The sequence below is a fragment of the Heterocephalus glaber genome, unplaced genomic scaffold, assembly GCF_053883595.1.
Source record: "Heterocephalus glaber isolate CG9 unplaced genomic scaffold, H.glaber_assembly_v1.0 deba00001479, whole genome shotgun sequence".
NCBI lineage: Eukaryota > Metazoa > Chordata > Mammalia > Rodentia > Bathyergidae > Heterocephalus > Heterocephalus glaber.
The window spans coordinates 8,158,245-8,176,227 of NW_028258316.1; the positions used below are offsets into that span (position 1 = coordinate 8,158,245).

Below are 17,983 nucleotides of genomic sequence, written 5' to 3' on the forward strand. Positions count from 1 at the left end.
ACCAGCTGAGCTTCTCTGCCCTAGGAGCCTGGGATAGAGGTGGGGCGCTTCCTTCCGAGTGCTGGGACTGGCTCACCTTCTCTGCCCTAGGAGCTTGGGATGGCAGCGGGGGAGCTTCCTTCCAGGTGCTGGGACTGGCTGAGCTTCTCTGCCCTAGGAGCCTGGGATGGAGGCCAACATCAGCCTTTCTAATAGAGGATTAGCATTGTACTGACAAACTCCTAATGTACTTTTTTTCATTTTTACAGGTGCCATAGTCTGAATGTTTGTATCCCCCAAAATTCATATATTGAAACTAAACCCCAAAGCTGATAGCATTAGGAGGTGAGGCCTTGGAAAGTGTTTAGGTCAGGAGGGCTCCGCCCTCACCATGGGCCTGATGCCAGCATAAAGGGACCCAAAGGAGCTCACTAGCCCCATCTAGCCTTCTGTCATACAAGGATACTTCTAGAAGGCACCATCGAAGAGGAATTGGCCCTCATGAGATACTAAATCTGCTGATGCCTTGATTTTTTACTTTCCAGCTTCCAGAACTGTGAGCAAATGTCTGTTGAAATTTGCAGTTCAAATGGCCCAAGCAATAAGCAATCCTACAGTGAACATAAACCTTCTACATAAATCTCTGGCCAGTCACACTTCAATGCCAACGCTTATCTGCTTACTGTTCTGGTAGATCCTAGCTTTAGAAACAACCAGATGTGTGGTTTTCATTCTTCCCACATCTCTGCATTTTCTGTATCTGTGTATCTCTTTAGGTTGCTTTAAAATTTTATCCCCCTCCTCGGAAAAAATAGCAGCAAGTCTCACTGCAGAAGCTGAAACTTATAATTTTCCTAAAGTATTCTTTGTCAGACTTCATCTCTTTTCAGATCTTCCAACTCTTGAAACCAGACAACCAAATGTAATTTCTCATCTTAACCTTCTAAAGCAAAACTAATTTGACTATTGTCTTCCTCCAAGAAAGGAAGCTGGTTTGCATTAATTTAAAGTCTTAGTGAATAATAAAAGTTGCTTTTACCCTGATCTTAGGAGAACAGACATAATATGAAAATTAATTTCCTTCTATTGGCCCTAGGAGCCCATTATGTCAGCCCAATACGAGACAGCTTTTAATAGTCTTTCCCAGGAAGACTGCTGCTTTTCTAAAAGACAACTGACAGCAGCAGATTTATGTATGATTAAATACTTAAGGGCCTGATGCAAACAAAAAGAAGAACCACACAATATGGAGAAATGAAGCCTAGGAAGACAACTCACATTAGAATACTTGTTTACAAAACTACCTGAAAAACAGAAGCCTCCTGAAAAACAACAAGAATAAGATCCAAGAATAGGAAGAAACAGAAGGAAGAAGAAAAGAAAGCAACCACATGCATAATGGATAACTGCTCTTTTTGAAACCGATCTTGGCCTGGAAAGCAACGTTAAGGAACAAGAAAGCATTTGTCTTGGCACTAAATTTGTTCTCCAAAGCCGTGGGATCCATGCATTACTAATAAGGACACCATCATGTATGGAGCAATATTTGGGAAAGAAAATGTTTCCCACTTGTCACTCAAAATCTTGTATGATAGGGCTTTGCAGCAAATATGGCTAAACTTAGCAACCATCAATTAAAAAAATAGTAATAATACAGTAACCCCAATCCTGTAACTTTATTTTGGAAAAATTACCCAGATATAATGGCACTTTTATTTTTCTAATCAACCCAGAGTCCATTACATTCTTCTGGTGATTACCATGGTCTCTTGGTCTCTACAAATGGAAGTGATTAAACCTCTGAGTTCTGGATTGAGTACATGACCCAACTGCAGCCCATTAACATGCTTCATCCCCTTATGAACAAAGTCGTTGGTGCAGAAATGACCAGAGAACCCAAGACAGCCCATGATTGTCAACCTTGGGCCACATGCTAGGATTAATAAGAAGCCCCATCTTTCTGCTAGGATAGAAAGTAAAACTGTAGTAGTTAACTCACTGACACCATGGGCATAAAGCCAACCCAGAAAATGAAGATCACTGATATGACATTATTTAAGCACACTGACCTACCTGCCCTCAAAGCTTAAACCAATAGCTGCATGAACCAGTAATTCTTTTGTTTGTACATTATAGACTTTGACAATGTTTTTGAAAAAAAAATTTTTTTTTTTTGGTACTAGGGATTGAACTCAGGACCTTGCATTTGAGAGGCAGGCCTGGTGCCACAGAGCTAAATCCCAGGCTCTGTTTTTGAAATTTTTAACTACTTGTAAGGCACAGATACCAGCCAATCAGAATGATGATGGTGCATTACTAGTCCTGGATGTACCTGTCGGAGACTGTTTAATGATGATCACAACTGGTAAGCAAGGACCATCTGACCCTGAAGCTACAGCCCACAAACTAAGCTGCCATCTCTCTCCCCAGAACCCAAACCCAAGCATCGGTACTGCAGGGGCTATGGCAGCAGAATCATGAGTGAAGGTCACAAGGACAATGAAACAAGTTCCAACTTCACTCTTAGGAAGATAACGGAGACGCTCTATAATGGAAAGCCTTACTTGATCGTTATGGGCTCCCTGAGCTGAAGTGGGACACACAAAAGCCGGATGATCAGCTATAAAGGTGAGCACAGAAAAGATGCCTGCAGTATCTCAGAGGGGTGGTTTTAAGTTATGTTCCTGGGCCAGCAGTACTCATGGTACTTGAGAGCCTGCTAGGAATACAAATTCTAGCCATCCTGACCCAGGCCCTCCTCCTAATGAGGACCACTTTACTAGATGGATCACTGGCTCTCAAACGCCGGACCCTGAGCACCGCCCCCAGAGATTCTGAGTGAATAGCTGTGGGGTGAGACTGGGAATCTGCAGTTTCCAGGGAATGCTGACGCTGCAGGTCCAGGGACCACACTTTGAGAACCACTCCCTGAGAGGCGGACCTAGGTGATGACTAAAGTTCCATTCAGAGTAGAATTTTTTGGTCTTATGACTTGGCTGGCAAACTCACTCCTACTGATATGTAACCCTGTTAATGGTGTGGTATGTGTGCAGCTCAGCCTCCATGAAGCATTGCGGGCAAGATGGTACTCAGCAACTGAAGAGAAATGTAACAGAACCCACATTCATGGACTGTATTTCTTGATCACCATGAGGGAAAAAGCCAGTGGATGTATTTCTTAGAATATCGAGCCTCTTTCATATAAAATAGGTGTTTCTGTACTTCTCTCTTCTATATGTCCCCCAAAGCTTCTTTGATCAGTCCTATCAGTGTCCTGGGTATCTATTATCCTTCTCTTCACCCTCTCTTCCTAAACCTGCAGCCCCAAAATGCAACAAAATAAGGTATGGGAGAAAAAACCCAGAATGAACAAAGATGGGGTTTTAATCAGGCAAGGTAGGGAAAAGATTATTTTTGTCCATAATAGTTATCGTTTAATCATATTTTATGCAAGTACCGTTTTTAGCACTTTGTGTTAGTCCATTTAAAGCTTGCATCAAGCCAGGCATTGTGCATATGCTTGTAAGCTCAGCACTCTGGGAGGCTGAAGCAGGAAGATTGCAAGTTTGAGCCTAGCCTGGGCAACCCAGTGGCTTAGTGAGACCCTGTCTCTTTTTAAAATTAAAAAAAAAAAAAAAAAAAAAAAGGCCGGGGATGTAGCTCAATGCAAAGGTCCTGGGATCCATCTGAAGTATCACCAAAAAAGCTTGCATTATCACTGCCAGACAGGTCATTTAACAAACAAGTTAACAAAGGCTCTGAGGGGTTAAGCAACTTTCCCAAGTGCACACATGGTGATGAGTGAAAAGGCAGAAGCTTGAACCTGCGTCTGTCTCACACCAAGCCCTTCTTCTTGAATATCTGATAATCTGATATGCCTGCCTACCAAATCATGTTGGACACAGGGCAGGTTGTCTAAAAGCCTAAGTGTCTTGTCTGATGGTTCCAGCTTCCTTGCTGGTCTTTCTCTCACCACCTGCCTGAATCCCCAATGCTCAGGGCATCCCTTGTTCCTTCACACCCATTAATTTGCCGTGTTCCATGCCAGTTATCAGAGCTGGAACAGGATATTTAGCCAAGAGAATCAGCAAGCAGAGAAGAATATGTTTTTCCCCTGGATGCCAACAAGATGACTAGGTAAATGTGGTTAAACCAGATTCCCAAAGGCCCTGCATATGAGTTACAGCTACTGAGGACCATGGATGAGGGAGGCTAATTTGGCAACAGGCCCACACATGAGGCCAAGGGTCTCACCCCTAGCTGTGCTCGAGAAGCACCAGCAGAGCTTCCTAGATATCCACATACCCCAGCGCTGCCTGCACTTCCTGCTCAATGGGTCTGGAGTGGCCACTGTGCACTGCGTTGTCCCAATGTTGCATAGGGGAACTGTTGCCCAGCCACAATTCGGAGTCATCAGGGTTAATGATTTTAGGGGGTAATTTTTACTTTTTTTTTTTTCCAGTACCCGGAATCAAACTCAGGCCCTTGTGCTTGCCAGGCAGGCATGGTGCCGCTGAGCTACATCCCTGGCCCCTTAAGGAGGTAACTTTTTAAACAACAAATAGTATGAGAGAAATTGTAGGTGAACATTTATCTGTTTTTAAGTTAAGGAATTCTCTTCTACTTGAGCATAAACAGGAGGAACAAATCACTAGAGTTGACAACCACCACAATAAAAAAAAACTACCAAAAACTATCATAAAGAAAATGAAAAGGCAAATGATGAACTGGAAAAAATATGTGCTACATATTTAATCAAAAAATTAATTCCCTGAATAAAAAGTGCTTCAGTGCTACAAGGAAAAGATACATATTCTAGAAGAAAAACAGACAAAGTTCACATGTACCTATTTCATAAAAGTATGAGTTATGAATAAGTAGAAAAAAATTTTACTTCAATAATAAATAAAGTCAAATTCAAACAAAGTACCAGATCTATAAATGCTACCGCTCAGGGCTGGGGTTAAGGAAGAACACAGCCACTCTCATATGCTCTTGTGGGAACTGAAAATCAGCACAACTTTCTGGCAAGCAACCTGGCATTATGCTTCAAAGGCCTTTAAAATGTTCATTTTCTTTGATCCAATAATTCCTGTCACTTCTCTGAACTTGTGGAAAGAATGGCCTCTTCATACATAGACTAGTGCATAGGGATTCACTGCATCTTTAGTGACAGTGGAAAACTGGAAGTGATCTACATGTTCAATAATAAAGGATGGGTTAAATAAATTTCCTGTTTTCCTGAAAATAAGACCTAGATGGAAAATAATCAGCCTTGAAAACTAGAGATCAGAAATGCCAGCACCAATCAGCCCATACTCTGTAAGGCAGGTAAGGGAAGGATAGGCTGACTGGGGATGGCATTTCTGATCTCCAGTTTTTAAGGCTGCTTATTTTCCAGCTAGGTCTTACTTTTTGGGAAACAGTTGTAATGCATCCATATGACAGAGCAGCATACAGCAATTTAAAATAATTTTCTTACAGCATATTAAGTGAAAAAGCAAGTTTAAAATGTTAATATAAATGTATGCATTCACATGAAAGAAAAAGACCAGATGATACTTGGTGGGATTACATGTCAATAAAAATGTAATTATCCTCTTTACATCATTCTCAGTTTTTCAAACTTCCTCTCACAAAATTATTTTGTATCATCAGAAAAGCTGGCAATCCTTATTATCTTAAGGCTTGTTAAGGTGTCCTGGAGTGTCAAATGGAGAACAAAAACACCTTGGAGGCCGAGAAGTCACCTAGTCTTTCAGGCACGAGGCCAGGCAGACAAGCAGAGGGTGGTGCAAGTGGGCATTCAGAACACTTTCTGAACTGTCACTGTCTGCTATGGCAGACATCAGTCATAGGCAGTTACTTACACTGAAAGCTAAATAAAATATAAAAATTCATTTCCTTAATTGATCTAGCTACATTACAAGTGTTCCACATCCGTGGGTGCTCAGGGCTCCGGAATTGGACGGAGTGGGTTAGGAACATTTCCATCACTGCAGAAAGTTCCATGGGACAGCGCTAGCCTAAACACTGCCTCGGGCCTGACGGACCCAGCTGCTGGCTCTCTTCAGCCTCATCTCTTGGTACACCTGTTCTCATTCTTCACGCACCAGCCACAAGTCTGTAAGCCCCATGAGGACAGCGACTGTATATATAGCTCTCCAGTCTAGTGGGGTAGACGTATCACCCAGGTCACTACATACAGTGAAATGCGGAGGAGCTCACAGATGCACAGGTCACTGACAAAGCACAGAGCTCAGCCTGGTGCTGAAGGAAGACTTCCGGGGCGGGAGGTGGTACCCAAAGAGGAAATCTCAGGACCCTGTATATACAGAAGAGCACGACAGGGCTAAGGGCGTGGATGAGAAACAGCACACAGGAGGAATCAACAGCAGCTAGAGGTTTGTTCATTTTCACACAGTAAATGTCTGTGATGGGCCAGGCCTCTGTCGCTCTGGGGACAGCTGGGGTCCCTGTCCTCACCATCCTCACACTCAAATTAGAACGGCCGGAGCACCAAGGGTGGGGAGGGAATGCTAAGGACTGAAGATGGAAAAGGGCCCCATGAAGGGCCTCACCTTGTATTAAGGCTTTAGCAAATGAACCTTCTTTTCTGCCTCACTGGGGGTGCGGGGGTGAAGTCCCACGTCCTCATCACTCTCGTCCCCACCCCATCGCTGCTGCAGGCCATGGAGAGCTCCTCAAGGTCTCAGCTTCAGGAGACCCCTCCAGTGGCCAAGTGCGCTGTGGGTTTAGAAGTCTGGCTGGGGCCCGTCTGGGTCCTGAGGAAAGGGTTGGGTCCTAAAGAAATGTAGGGCCAACCAGAGGGACCAGGAAGGAGGAGGACGCACCCCAAGTTCCAGGCCGGCCGGCAGAGGGAGGGTGTGTCCGAGGCTGGGCCGCACAGTGGGGGAGCGCTGGCCGCTCAGGAGGGCGCCTGGTAAGGAGGGTAGGGGCCGGGAGGGGGCCCAGCTACCTCGGCCGGCAGAGGGAAGCGTCCGGCCAGAGCGGCCTAGGGGCGGGGTATTGAGGGAGTGGGCAGCGATGGGCGGGGCCGAGGCAGCAGGTGTGCGGCACCCAGGGCGCGAGCAAAGGCGGCAGAGGGAAGACTTCGGGGGCTTCTCCCCGACCTTGTCCTTGAGCCCTGAGGAGAACCGAGCAGGGCACGTTCTCCACGGCCCGAGACCCCGCGAGGCTGCGCGTGCTGGGCCTGGCCGCGCGCGGGTCCAGGCTTCGGGCGGCCGCTGCTGGGACCCCGGCCCCTTCCCCCCTGCGTCGCGGCCTCGCCAAGGGCGGGCCCCTCGGACCGCCACCCCCACGTGGCCCGGTCCTCGCTCCCGCCCCTCCCGGCCGCACCCCTCCCCGGCAGCGGTACCTGGGGCTCTCGAAGCTGCACCCCTTGCGCCGCAGCGCCGCCCTCTTCTGCCGCAGGAGCGCAGCGGCCGCCGCGCCGGGATCTGGCTCCATCGCCCCGGGAGGGGGCCGAGGGCTCGGGAGCACTCGGGTGGGCTCGGGCCTTGGCGGGGCTCGGCCAGTCGCTCGGCTCGCGAGCCGCAGCCCACGTCCCGCCCCGCGCCCCTCGGCCTGGCCTAGTCCCCGCCCCCTCTCCGCCCCTGTCCCGCCCCGAACTCCAACTCAGCTCGCCTCTCGCCCCCTCACCAGGCTCAGGTCCTGCCCAGACCCCTCCCCGAACCCACCCCTGCGGCCCCTACATCCCTAGGGCTTTCCCCACCCCGAATCCCAACCCGCCGGTCTCGCCGTTGCCCCAGCCTCAAGCCCCGCCCCATTCCACCCAAAGATCCAGCCACGCCCCTCCCGCGCTGGCCCGCCAGGGTCCGCCCTCCTCCTCTCCGCACCTCTGTGGAACCGGCAGACCCAAAACGCCAACCTCAACTTCAATTCTGTCCCGTCCATGGCCTCGCCCCACCAGCTCCTCATCCCTCAGCACAGACCCTGGCCCGGTCCACCTACCCCTCCACTACTGAGGGTCTGCTCGGCTCGGGCCGCCACACCGCGGCTCGGCTCCCTCAGCGCTGTGGACGGGCTTCGTGCCTCAGCCCCGCCCGACCCTTCCAACTGTAGCACCGCCTCCTTGCAGGGGGCGGGTCTTCCCAAGACCCGCCCACAGGCAGGGCTCCATCCCTGGAGCTCCGCACCTTTTCTCCCGGGCCGGGGGTGTGTAGACCCTTTCGTTCCCGGGGCCTTCTGCAGCCGCCCAAGCCGTCGCCCGGCCCACACCGCCTCTTTCTCCGCTCTCCTTGCGCCTGGACGAGGCCCATACTCCTAGCTGTACAGATGTGCCGCTGTGAATTCTGTGCTAGTTCAGGATCGCTCCATCCAGCAAGCAAAGGTAATGCTGTCTCCTGGTGGCTGTGGCGCCTCTTGTAGCGAGGCCGAGGGATTGGAGCTTTGCAGGCTACCAGTTGTGCGCTCAAGTTTTATCACTTTCCAACTTTGTGACAAATCCCCTCACTGTCTTCACTCCAGGCCAGAAGCATGTCTCAGAGGCTCGCAAACACTGCACAGTGGCTGGGGGCAGGGAGCCATCTGGGTAAAACCACAGGTCACTGTGCTACTCAGGTCATGAGAAGGAAGCCAGCTAGGGCCACCTAAGCAAGCAGGGCTTTGTCACAGCTGTGACAATGTGACCATGCTGGCCTGGAACTGGGATGGTAGAGTAAAGCCCAAGAGGTGTGCTTGCGGGGAGCCTGTGCCTAGAGAATCGACCACTGCAGCCCAGGAAGGCACTGGCCAGGAAACAGGCAGCCAGGGACAGAGGATCCCACTGTCAACGCGGACCTTGTCACTTCCGGGTACACACTCTCTCAGTGACTTTCAGGTGCCTTTGGAGAAGGCCTGGCCTTCCTTGCTGTTGCACGCTGAAGCAGAGAGAATGAAGGGGATGCCTGGAGATGAGACGCGGGGAGCCCAGATGAAAGCCAGATGTGGAGGACTCCGTTTCTTTCGGTCCCTCTTGAGATTCCTTTGGCTCTTATCCCCAGTTTGTACGAGACAACCCTTGTAAGACAGTCGCCCTTTTTCTCCTAAGTGAGCTGGAGTGTGTTTGTTTTTTGCTTGGCATCATGAATTCCCGCTAATATATCCTTTCAGACATAGATCCTGTGACCACCTCCCCCCCCCCCCCCCGCCATCCTTTACTCAGTGAGAGAGGATTGGCTGCTACTCCCCACCTGCATCCAGGTTGTTTCTGTCTCCCTGTCCCCCCATCTTGACCCCCCCCCCCAAGCCCCTGTGTTCTGCAATCTCTGCACTGACTCTCCAAGTGCTTCTAAGGCATCCCCAGGTCCCCCACCTCCCTCCCCTCAAGGGCTCTCCCTGTCTTTCCTGAGGGCGCCGCTCCTGTTATTGGAGCTCTGAGCACCCCATACCTCCTCCATGCCTGCATCTAGCCCAGCAAATGTTTGCCAGGTGAATGTTATGGCTTTAATAAATTGAGCAACACTCATTGGAAAACACATTTAATTTCAAAGTAAACAAAGATGTCTGTACATTAAAGTATTTAATTAGTGAAACAATTATTATCAGTGTAACAAGCTGAAAAATACATCAACTTGATACAAGACTGAGGTAACAAAATACTTCACCAAAAATCTAAAGAATCCCACAGAGGGCTGATGTTCAGTGGTTACAGAGGTGAGACAATTCACAAGTATTAGATAAAGTCCTTTACAAGTGCATGCAGGGTCTGCTGGAAAAAAGGACAGCCTGGGAGAATGAAACAGATTTAACAAGAAACCAACTAAAACGTAGAAATTGATTTTCCAACTTACGTGGAAGAATATATAAGAAATTGAAAACTACTCTCTACACAACATTTTGAATGCTTAGTGGAAAACGATGCATTTTGGCACGAAATTTATTAAGGATTATACCATAGTAATAAATTAATGAATATTATTTCATTACTGAATGGTCACAGTCGTTCAGAAATGGATAGGTTGATGGACAGATGATCTGTCGCATTGCTGCTATGAGCAGGGATACCTGGGCTGTCCACTGGTGTGGCCGCAGGCTCGGAGGTGAACTAACATCCACTGTACAAATTCTCAACACCCAAGAGAATGCAGCTCTCGCTTATACTGTACTTCAATTTAACACTGAAGTTAAGGACAGAAGCCTAGGAAACAAATACTGCGGATCTCCTGACCCTACTCTCAGTCTCTCTGGAGTCCCTTGTGTACTCAACCACAGCTCTGTGCCTGGCTCTCGGACTCCACCTAGTCCCACCTCAACTGCACTTAACAGCAAGATTGTTCAGTCTGGTGGGCCTTTCGAAGCCTTTCTAGGAGAATCTGTGCACAGGATTTGTACCCCGGGCTAAGGGAGAGGCAGGGTCTCGCTCTAGGAGATGCATGGGAGTCAGGATTATTTGTTCATTATTTGTTCAGCAGTCAGCTCCATGAGAGCAGAGACTGGATCTGTCTTGTTTTCAGCCATTTATATCCTGGAACAACCTGGCACATGGGAAGCACTCACTAGAAATTAGAATGAATGAATGAATGGGTGTTTTCTCAGAGAACCTATTATTTCAAAGGGACTCTTTTTTTAAACATGAAATTACACGCTATGCCAATGTGATGTGGGGCTGATTAAAGTTATTTATGAGATCACACACAAAAGTGACGCTGTTTTTGGCAATGGTCACCTGGTGGCTGCGAGCATCAGCAATGTGGGTGCAGAGCTCCGGACCCTACTGATCTTTAATAAAGCAGGCTTGGCTTGCAGATGGTTTTCCATTCTCATAGACCACTTTTTAACCTGAAAATGGCATCCTCAAAGATACACCTTTTGGGGCTTGGGAGGTGGGAGTCACATGTTGGTAAGAAAAAGAAATGTTTTAGAAATCAGTTGGCAGTCAGAGTAGGTTCTTTGCTAAAAGATTCCTTCAAGGGTCTTACCTCTTCAGCACCTCCACCCGACGGGGTACTGAAAGGGAATCTGGTCAGGGGAGGGAAGGCTGCTGTGCTCTCCTTGGACACATTCAGAACTAGGACTCTCCACCAAATCCATCCACAGAATATTCATTTGCCAGAGTGCACTTTGGCGACCTTGGGTTACAAAATGTGCTCAACTAAGAGGGGCGTAAAGTACTCCCAGGACAATATGACTGAATGGGCTCTTCTTGGAACACTCGATGCTGCCAGCTACCTAATCCAGTTTGTAGACACCATTCTACAACTCTCATTTTGGGATGCCACAGTCTGTTTGCTGAGACAAAATGACAGTATATGCATGCAAGACATAGTACCTTCAAGTTTCACAAGTATTTGTGCACTAGGAACAGTCAAGGAGCAAAAACGAGAAAACACTTCCCTCCAAGATGAGAATCCACCCTAGGACCTCCTCCTCTGTGATCTGTGCCTGGTCCTCTCTGTCCTTAGCTTGCAGGCCTCCCAACCTGCAGCTTGAGGGACAAACCAGCACTGGAAGACAATAAGCACTGAAGTCACAGGGCTGGCCTGAATCCCTGCTTGGAGAGTCAGTTATCTTTCAGCTTCATCTCCAGGGCTCTTCTGAGGTGTTCAGGGCTCCTAGTGCTACAAGGCTTTTGCCAACAAAGCCCAGACAGATTCTTCAAGTTTCTGGGAGGGCATGTGGGATCAGTCTCTGTTAGTGAGAAGACTAAACACTGAAAAAACTGTGACTGTGCTCTTTCAAATTAGGCCCAGAAGAAAATGTTTGTGAAAGAGAAGAAGAATTTGGAAAGGGTAGAAGATTATCTGGTTTAGTAGAGCCTGAAGTTCTGGGGCTTTTGGATTGGCATGTGTAATATTTCATGTGTGAAAAACCAGGATAGGGTTAGCGAGTGGAGAAAGCCAAGGAAAATAAGTAGCTCCTGTTCCAGTCTTGTAGTTTCATCCAAGCTTAAGACATTTTAGAAGTTAACGGGGAGGCTGGGGCTTAACATTGGCTGTAGTGTGAGCACCACACAGTTCCGGTCAGAGGTGTCTGCAGTGCTTGGCGCTGTCACTTAGCCTTGGATATCAATTTGAAGTAGTTGGTAGAATCGAGTGCACATATGTGGACCCCGGGTATAGGTGGGTGCGCAAGGCAGCTGTGGTCAACGGCATTAACTTTCCCTTCTAGAGTTTCTCTTGGGATAAAAGTGTCCAGTCTTTGCTCCAAAAGAGGGTTAGCTTCTGAGCACTGTGAGGCTCAACCATAAAGCAGCACCCTGATGACAACTATTTTTGTCACCAATTCATTTAAATTTTCAGAGAAGTTGTCATCATTTGATCAACATACAGTGATGGGTCTTTTGGTAGTTTTTCAATTGATCTGTTACAGTTTACTACTTCAGATGCTGTTTTGAAGCTTCTCACCAAAAAAATCTTCAGGGTAGTTTGATGCTTGGTTATTGTGAGTTCTGAAACCACAAAAGGGACAAGGACCCAGAAATTCAGTCTCTTTCATAAAATGGTTTAAGGATCTCCTTCTCAGGACTAGGAGATCCAAATAAAATTGGGTGGAGAGGGATAGAGAGAGGGAGGATATGATGATAAAGAGCAATTCACTTTCACTAAGAATGTATTTGTGCAAAGTAAAAGTCCCTTTAAAGTATGACAAAAGGTGACAAATAAAGGTCATTGTTCACAGGAAGGGCTCTTCTGAAAATGCACACGTTGGATGTTCACTCCCCAGAGCTTGGCTTTCTTGTCACTGGTCATCACCAATTGTGCCCTTGGACTTGGAGAACTTGCTGGTGACTGCAACTGGAGGCAAGACTGGGGGAGCGTAAGGCCTCAGTGTCACTCAGCTCCCATTGTGATCAGGAATCCCAGCGGGGCCCGCCCTGGCAGTGGAGGCGAAGGGGTGAGATGACCGAGGGAAGCCCTGTGCCCTGCACAGCGAGGTTGGTGTAAGTGACTTCTGTGTGGCTGATCACTGTGAGCATGGTAGCTTCTGAGCTGCTCTGAGGATGCTGGGAGAAAATGCCACAACTTCTCATGCGGGCATGGTGGGAGCAGGCCAGTGGTCCAGCCTGTAGTCCAGGACCAGGTCCTGCCTCAGCAGGGCTGACAGCAACAAGGCCTGGAAGGGGCCCAGGGCCCAGGGAGCAGGCCTTCCAGATAAATAGCACCCATAGGAACAGAAAACAAGACACGATTTAAGGCATTGTTTGTTTACAGTAAAAGAACGCAAGGGACCCTAACACAGGGGCATCTGGGCTCCCACTCTGACCTTTCTTGGTGGACAAGGCTATCACTGAAGGTTTAAGCAGGGCCTCAAAAAGCAAATGAAGTGTGTGATGTCACAAGTCTTGTGCCAAAATGCATGTTTCTTGGAGATTTCACTCTCGCTCCCACACACACATGTACGGCACACACACATAGAGGACGCTTCAGGGGTTGTACAAAATCTGAGGCAGCCCAGTGGGTGAGCAGCCCCATGCACTTGGGGTGTGACAGGCCTGTCCCTGCTGTCTGGCCCCATTTGCAGGTGAATGCTGTCCACTCTGTGTGCAGCAGGAAGGACGGAGAACCCAACGTGGGCCAAATGCTGTCTAGTCGCAGAAGAAGCTGTTGGACAGACGAGGTCCAGAGAGGGGTGGGGGTGTGCAGTCTGGGGTCTGACCAGTGCCCTTCGAGGTGGTGCCGCAGAATGAGTTGTGAGAGTCATTGGGAACCGACAGGTGGATCCTGCACTGGGGAGCCCTCTGGGACTGTGAGGCCGAAGGCCATGTCCCCTGAGTCTGGCTGTGAGGCTCCCAGCATCCTGGCTCACAGCCTGTGCCCAGGGCTGCTCTCCTCCACCAGGCCCAGTCTGGGCTCCCAGAAGCCTTTTCGGTCACGCCAAGTCCTGCAGAGACTTATTCAAATGACATAAGGTTTGCAGGTACCTGGAAGAGAAAACTTAGCTTCTTGTCAAAGTTCTGATACTTGGAAAGGGACAGGGTAGACCCTAGGGGAAGGGACCAGGCCTTTCCTAGCCAGGCTATGAATGAGCAGGTCAGGTGCGGAGAGAACATGGCAGTAATAGTAGCTTCTACATGTGTAGTGACCACTTTGTGCCAGACACTGGTCTGAATACTTCACATGCAGTATGACCTGCTCCTCACACCAGTCCCAGGAGGCAGGTGCTGGAGGCATCCACATTATGCAGATGAGGAAACAGAGGCTTTAGGAGTTTAATACACAGTGAGGAGGAATCCCAGCCTAGGCTTTCAACCACTATCCTTCCATCAAACTAAAACTGCACTTGGGGTAGGGAGGACCAACCTCACAGGAATGGGGTGTACATGTACCTCTGGAGGGGACACCAGCAGGGGGGGTAGGGGGTGTCACTGGGGGATGGTGGAGAATGGCACATGGAAGCCCAGGAGAAGGATGAAGCATGTGGATATGACAAACCCTAAGGCCTCCCCATAGTGTGCTCCAGCACAAAGCCCCATCCCTGTTTACTGGGGGACTGTCACCACCACAGTCAAGTTGCCCCAGCCTCAGACCTCCTCTCCCAGTACTGCCATGGGTTCTAAGAAACTTGATTAGAAGCAATTTCATCAAAATAAGCCCATTTGGATACCAATTTAGTAAAAGCGAATTAGGAAAAAATGCATCTCCATGCAGCAGGAGACAGTAAGAATGTTCACAGCAGCAATGTCCAGATAGTAAAATGCAGGCTGGGGTGACCAGCAGAAGACATGAGCAAAGATCAGTGCAAATAAATGAACTGACTGATATGTGTGCCAACACCAGTGAATCTTAGGGACATGTTGCTGTGGAGCATTTACATGGTTGCCAACCTTTTACTATTATATATATCACAAAGTGGGACTATTTGATGAAAAAATAAGGATCACATGTATAACAGATAATGTGAAATAGGAAGAAAAGGTCTAAAGGGGAAGGGGAAGTGGGAGGGGTAGGGGAAAGGAAAGAAGGGAAAGGAAAAAAATCTGAGAAAAGGAAAAAACAGAAACAAAATCGTTATAAATAAGCAAGGGTGGAGGGGTGAAGGGAGGGCAGGGGAATGGGGACAAAATAAGAACCAAGATACATCATGTAAAGGTATGAGTTCCCAATGATGAATGTCAGCATATTGTATACCTAAAATGTACCAATAAAATTAATGAATGAAAAAAAGGAAAGAGTCCAAAGATTTCTTAAAATGTGACCTAGTCACCTAAGTAACTATTGCCCTAATGAGAATCGGTCTATTCCAGAAACCATATCATAATCAACCTTGAACTCTAATGTGTACATTTCCATTGGAAATTTTCAAACTGAAGTTTGCTGATCCCTTTGGAGGGTTAGCATATTTTCTATTTATAATAAATTATTGAGAATTTTTTTAAAGTACATTAGAAATAAAAGAAACAGTAGAAAAACATGTTGCTTCCTTTTGGCCTGAAAATTGAACAAAATCCTTTAAAAAAATGGCAGGATTTGCCTCAGACACCATATTTACCATAGTTGGTCCTTTGGACCAAACCACACTGCTTTTACCTGGTTCCAGGCTGCCTGCTGTGCAGTGCTGCTGCCCTCTGGCTGCAGTCTGCAGAGGGATGCAGGTCCTTGCTCTGGGCTCCTTTGGCTGCTCCAGGCTTAGACCAAGGTCCTGCCTCTTCCCCCACCTTGCCCAGGCCACCTACCCAAGGGCTGTCAGTTCCTGCAGTTCTTCAACCACCTGGTGTCCTGCATGTAGGTTCTGGGCCAACTGTGTGTGGCCCGTGAGCTTCAGTGTGCTGTGCTCTTAAGAGTGGTGCTCGGAGCTGATGAGGGAGCGCAGATGCACCTGGGCACCAGTGCTGAGGCCAGGGTGGTTCCCAGTCCAGCTCTCCCTCTTTTAATGTCATCTTATTCAAGCCTCCATGCTGTGTTCCATAGATTGCTTTGAGATGACAGTTGACCAGAGCCACTGGTCTTTCCGTTACAGAGATGGGAATGATGTTAATTTAATGTACAGAGTATATGTAAGCTGGGCCAGGGGTGTGGCTCTGTGGTACAGTGATTGCCTGGCATGTGCAAGGCCCTGGGTTTGACTCACAGAACCTCAAAAGCAGTATGTGTGTGTATGTGTATATATTCTAGAAACTGCAGAATTACAGTTTCTTGCATGTTAGTGTAGAAGGTTTACATGCATATACAAACATACATATGGTAGATATGGATATGTATTTTGAGGGGGGGTTGAGACTGAATCTCACTAGATAATTCAGGCTGGGCTTGAACTCGAGGGTGGGCTTTTTGAGGGTGGGCTCAAATTTGCAGCAATCCTGTCGCAGTCTCCCAAGTGCTGGGATTACAGGTGTGTCCCACTGTGCCCAGCTGTCTATGTATTTGAATATGAGTGATGTCATCCTTCCTGTTGTGTGTGCCCCTTGCTTGATTACTGGTATGATGGGGCTCCATCTAGGGCTGCACCCAGATGTGCTGCCATCTTCCTAATGGCTACCTGGTGCCTCACAGTAGGGATCTGCTGCGGGTTATGCCGGTTTCCATTGCTCTATCAAGGGCAGTGCTACAGTGACTGTTTTTTAGCATACACTTCCGAGGACCTGGGGAATCCCTACCAGCATCACAGGTGAGTCAGAGGACATAGTGAGGTTGATTTGGGCCTCCCTGTGGTACCTCAAGTTTATCCTTGTATTAGTTTTGTCCTGCTATCTTAGTTTGTTGAGGACTTCCTGCTAATTCTGCTTCCAACTTCTTACCATCTATAATCTTGACCAGCTTCTCATATATGTCCCCAGCTACATTATAACTGAGAATCCTCAACAGGACCAAGCTGAGTGCAGAGCCCGAGGACCTGCCCACTAGTGTCTTCCCTCTGTTTACAAGAAACACTCTGAGGGGCCAAGATGGGTCAATGTGCTGTGACCAGCAGGTGAAGTCCCTGTCCTCCCAGGCCCAGCGCCTGATGCTGAGGTCCCCTCAGACCTTCCTCCTAGAAGTGGCCACCATCTATCCCGTGCCCTGTACTCTTCCAGACAGACTGAGGAGAGGGACCCGATGTCACCAGTTCCCTCTAATATGGGTGTTTAGGGACAGGAGCACCAATGCTGCCTGCTGGCTGCAGGGAGGGGGAGCTCCAGTCTGCCCCCATCTGTGCTGAGGTGGCACAGCCGTGTCTGTCAAGTCAGCCTGGCCAGTAGGGCTGTGTTCCCAGGGCCCTGGCATGGCTGCAGGGCTATCAGGGAAGTAGGGGCAGGACAGGTTGGGGTACAAAGTCAGGATCAGGAGTCAGGTGGTTCTGAGTTAGATCCCTGCTCCACTGTGCATTAACATTGAAGGAGTGTCTGCCTCTTTCTGAGCCTCAGAATCCTCAGCACAAAATGAAGACAGTAAGAGAACCTTACGGGATGGAGGACTGGGCCAATTCCTGCATGTGAAGCATTTAGAGTAATGGCTGATGAGGAGGGGGTAGGGAGGAAGCCAGACCCTGAGCCAGGTCCAGCAGCCCAAAGGGAGCCCACATCTGTACAAAGTCACTCGGAGCCAGGGTCCCCCAGTCATCAGCTCGGGGTTGGCCTTTAATAAATGAGCTGCCACTATCATTTCCAAGGGTTGTGGGACTGGGAGGTGCATTACTCTGGGATATGCACATGAAATCAGCTGTTGGGAGATTAATTCAATAGATGCTGGAGCCTGATCCTTGCCACCTCCCTGTCTTCCAGTGAGTGTTTTTTCGGTATTTCCTTTAGTGGAAAAGACACAGGAACCAGATCCAAAGTTCACCAGGTCTCCAGTTCTGGCGCTGGGCTCCATTCTATGCTGTGCAAGGGGTGTCTTGCTTCAAAGGAAATTGCCGACCCAGAGAGGGTGCCTGGGAACAGAGCTGATGGGCTCTGAGGGAAGAAGGGAGCCTGTTTCCTAAGGAGCTCGAGTCCCTGGGGAGGGAAGGTTATTTCCGGTGAGAAGCAGGATTCTGGTGACTTTACCTGAGGCCTGTTGCTTTTACATGCATCATCCAAATGCTTGTGCCACAGTATTGCGTGGAATCGGGAGCCAGTCTGAAACTTGTAAACATTGCCTGATGG

At 48.5% G+C, this 17,983-nt stretch overlaps 2 protein-coding genes across 37 annotated transcripts in view; both read right to left on the minus strand.

Annotated features, from left to right (window-relative positions):
• Garnl3 (GTPase activating Rap/RanGAP domain like 3) overlaps positions 1-8,052 on the minus strand; it is a 151,198-nt gene extending 143,146 nt beyond the window's left edge. Inside the window, exon 1 of one of the 6 annotated variants that reach the window (XM_004849334.4) lies at positions 7,954-8,052. Coding sequence is in view for 2 of the 6 variants with exons in the window: in XM_004849332.4 (XP_004849389.1) it covers positions 7,358-7,449 (92 nt within the window). In the remaining 4 variants the exon portion in view is untranslated. Of the gene's footprint in view, positions 1-6,560; positions 7,122-7,357; positions 7,538-7,838 lie in introns of those variants that run through there. The other 5 variants (XM_087182728.1, XM_004849333.4, XM_004849332.4 and 2 more) reach the window with 5 other exon arrangements.
• A 1,393-nt stretch (positions 8,053-9,445) lies between these two features.
• Ralgps1 (Ral GEF with PH domain and SH3 binding motif 1) overlaps positions 9,446-17,983 on the minus strand; it is a 262,738-nt gene continuing 254,200 nt past the window's right edge. For 23 of the 31 annotated variants that reach the window (XM_087182744.1, XM_087182739.1, XM_087182731.1 and 20 more), the window contains one exon: positions 17,443-17,976. In XM_087182744.1, the coding sequence (XP_087038870.1) occupies positions 17,678-17,976 (299 nt within the window). In that variant the 3' untranslated portion in view covers positions 17,443-17,677. Of the gene's footprint in view, positions 13,844-17,442; positions 17,977-17,983 lie in introns of those variants that run through there. The other 8 variants (XR_015439737.1, XM_087182747.1, XM_087182742.1 and 5 more) reach the window with 3 other exon arrangements.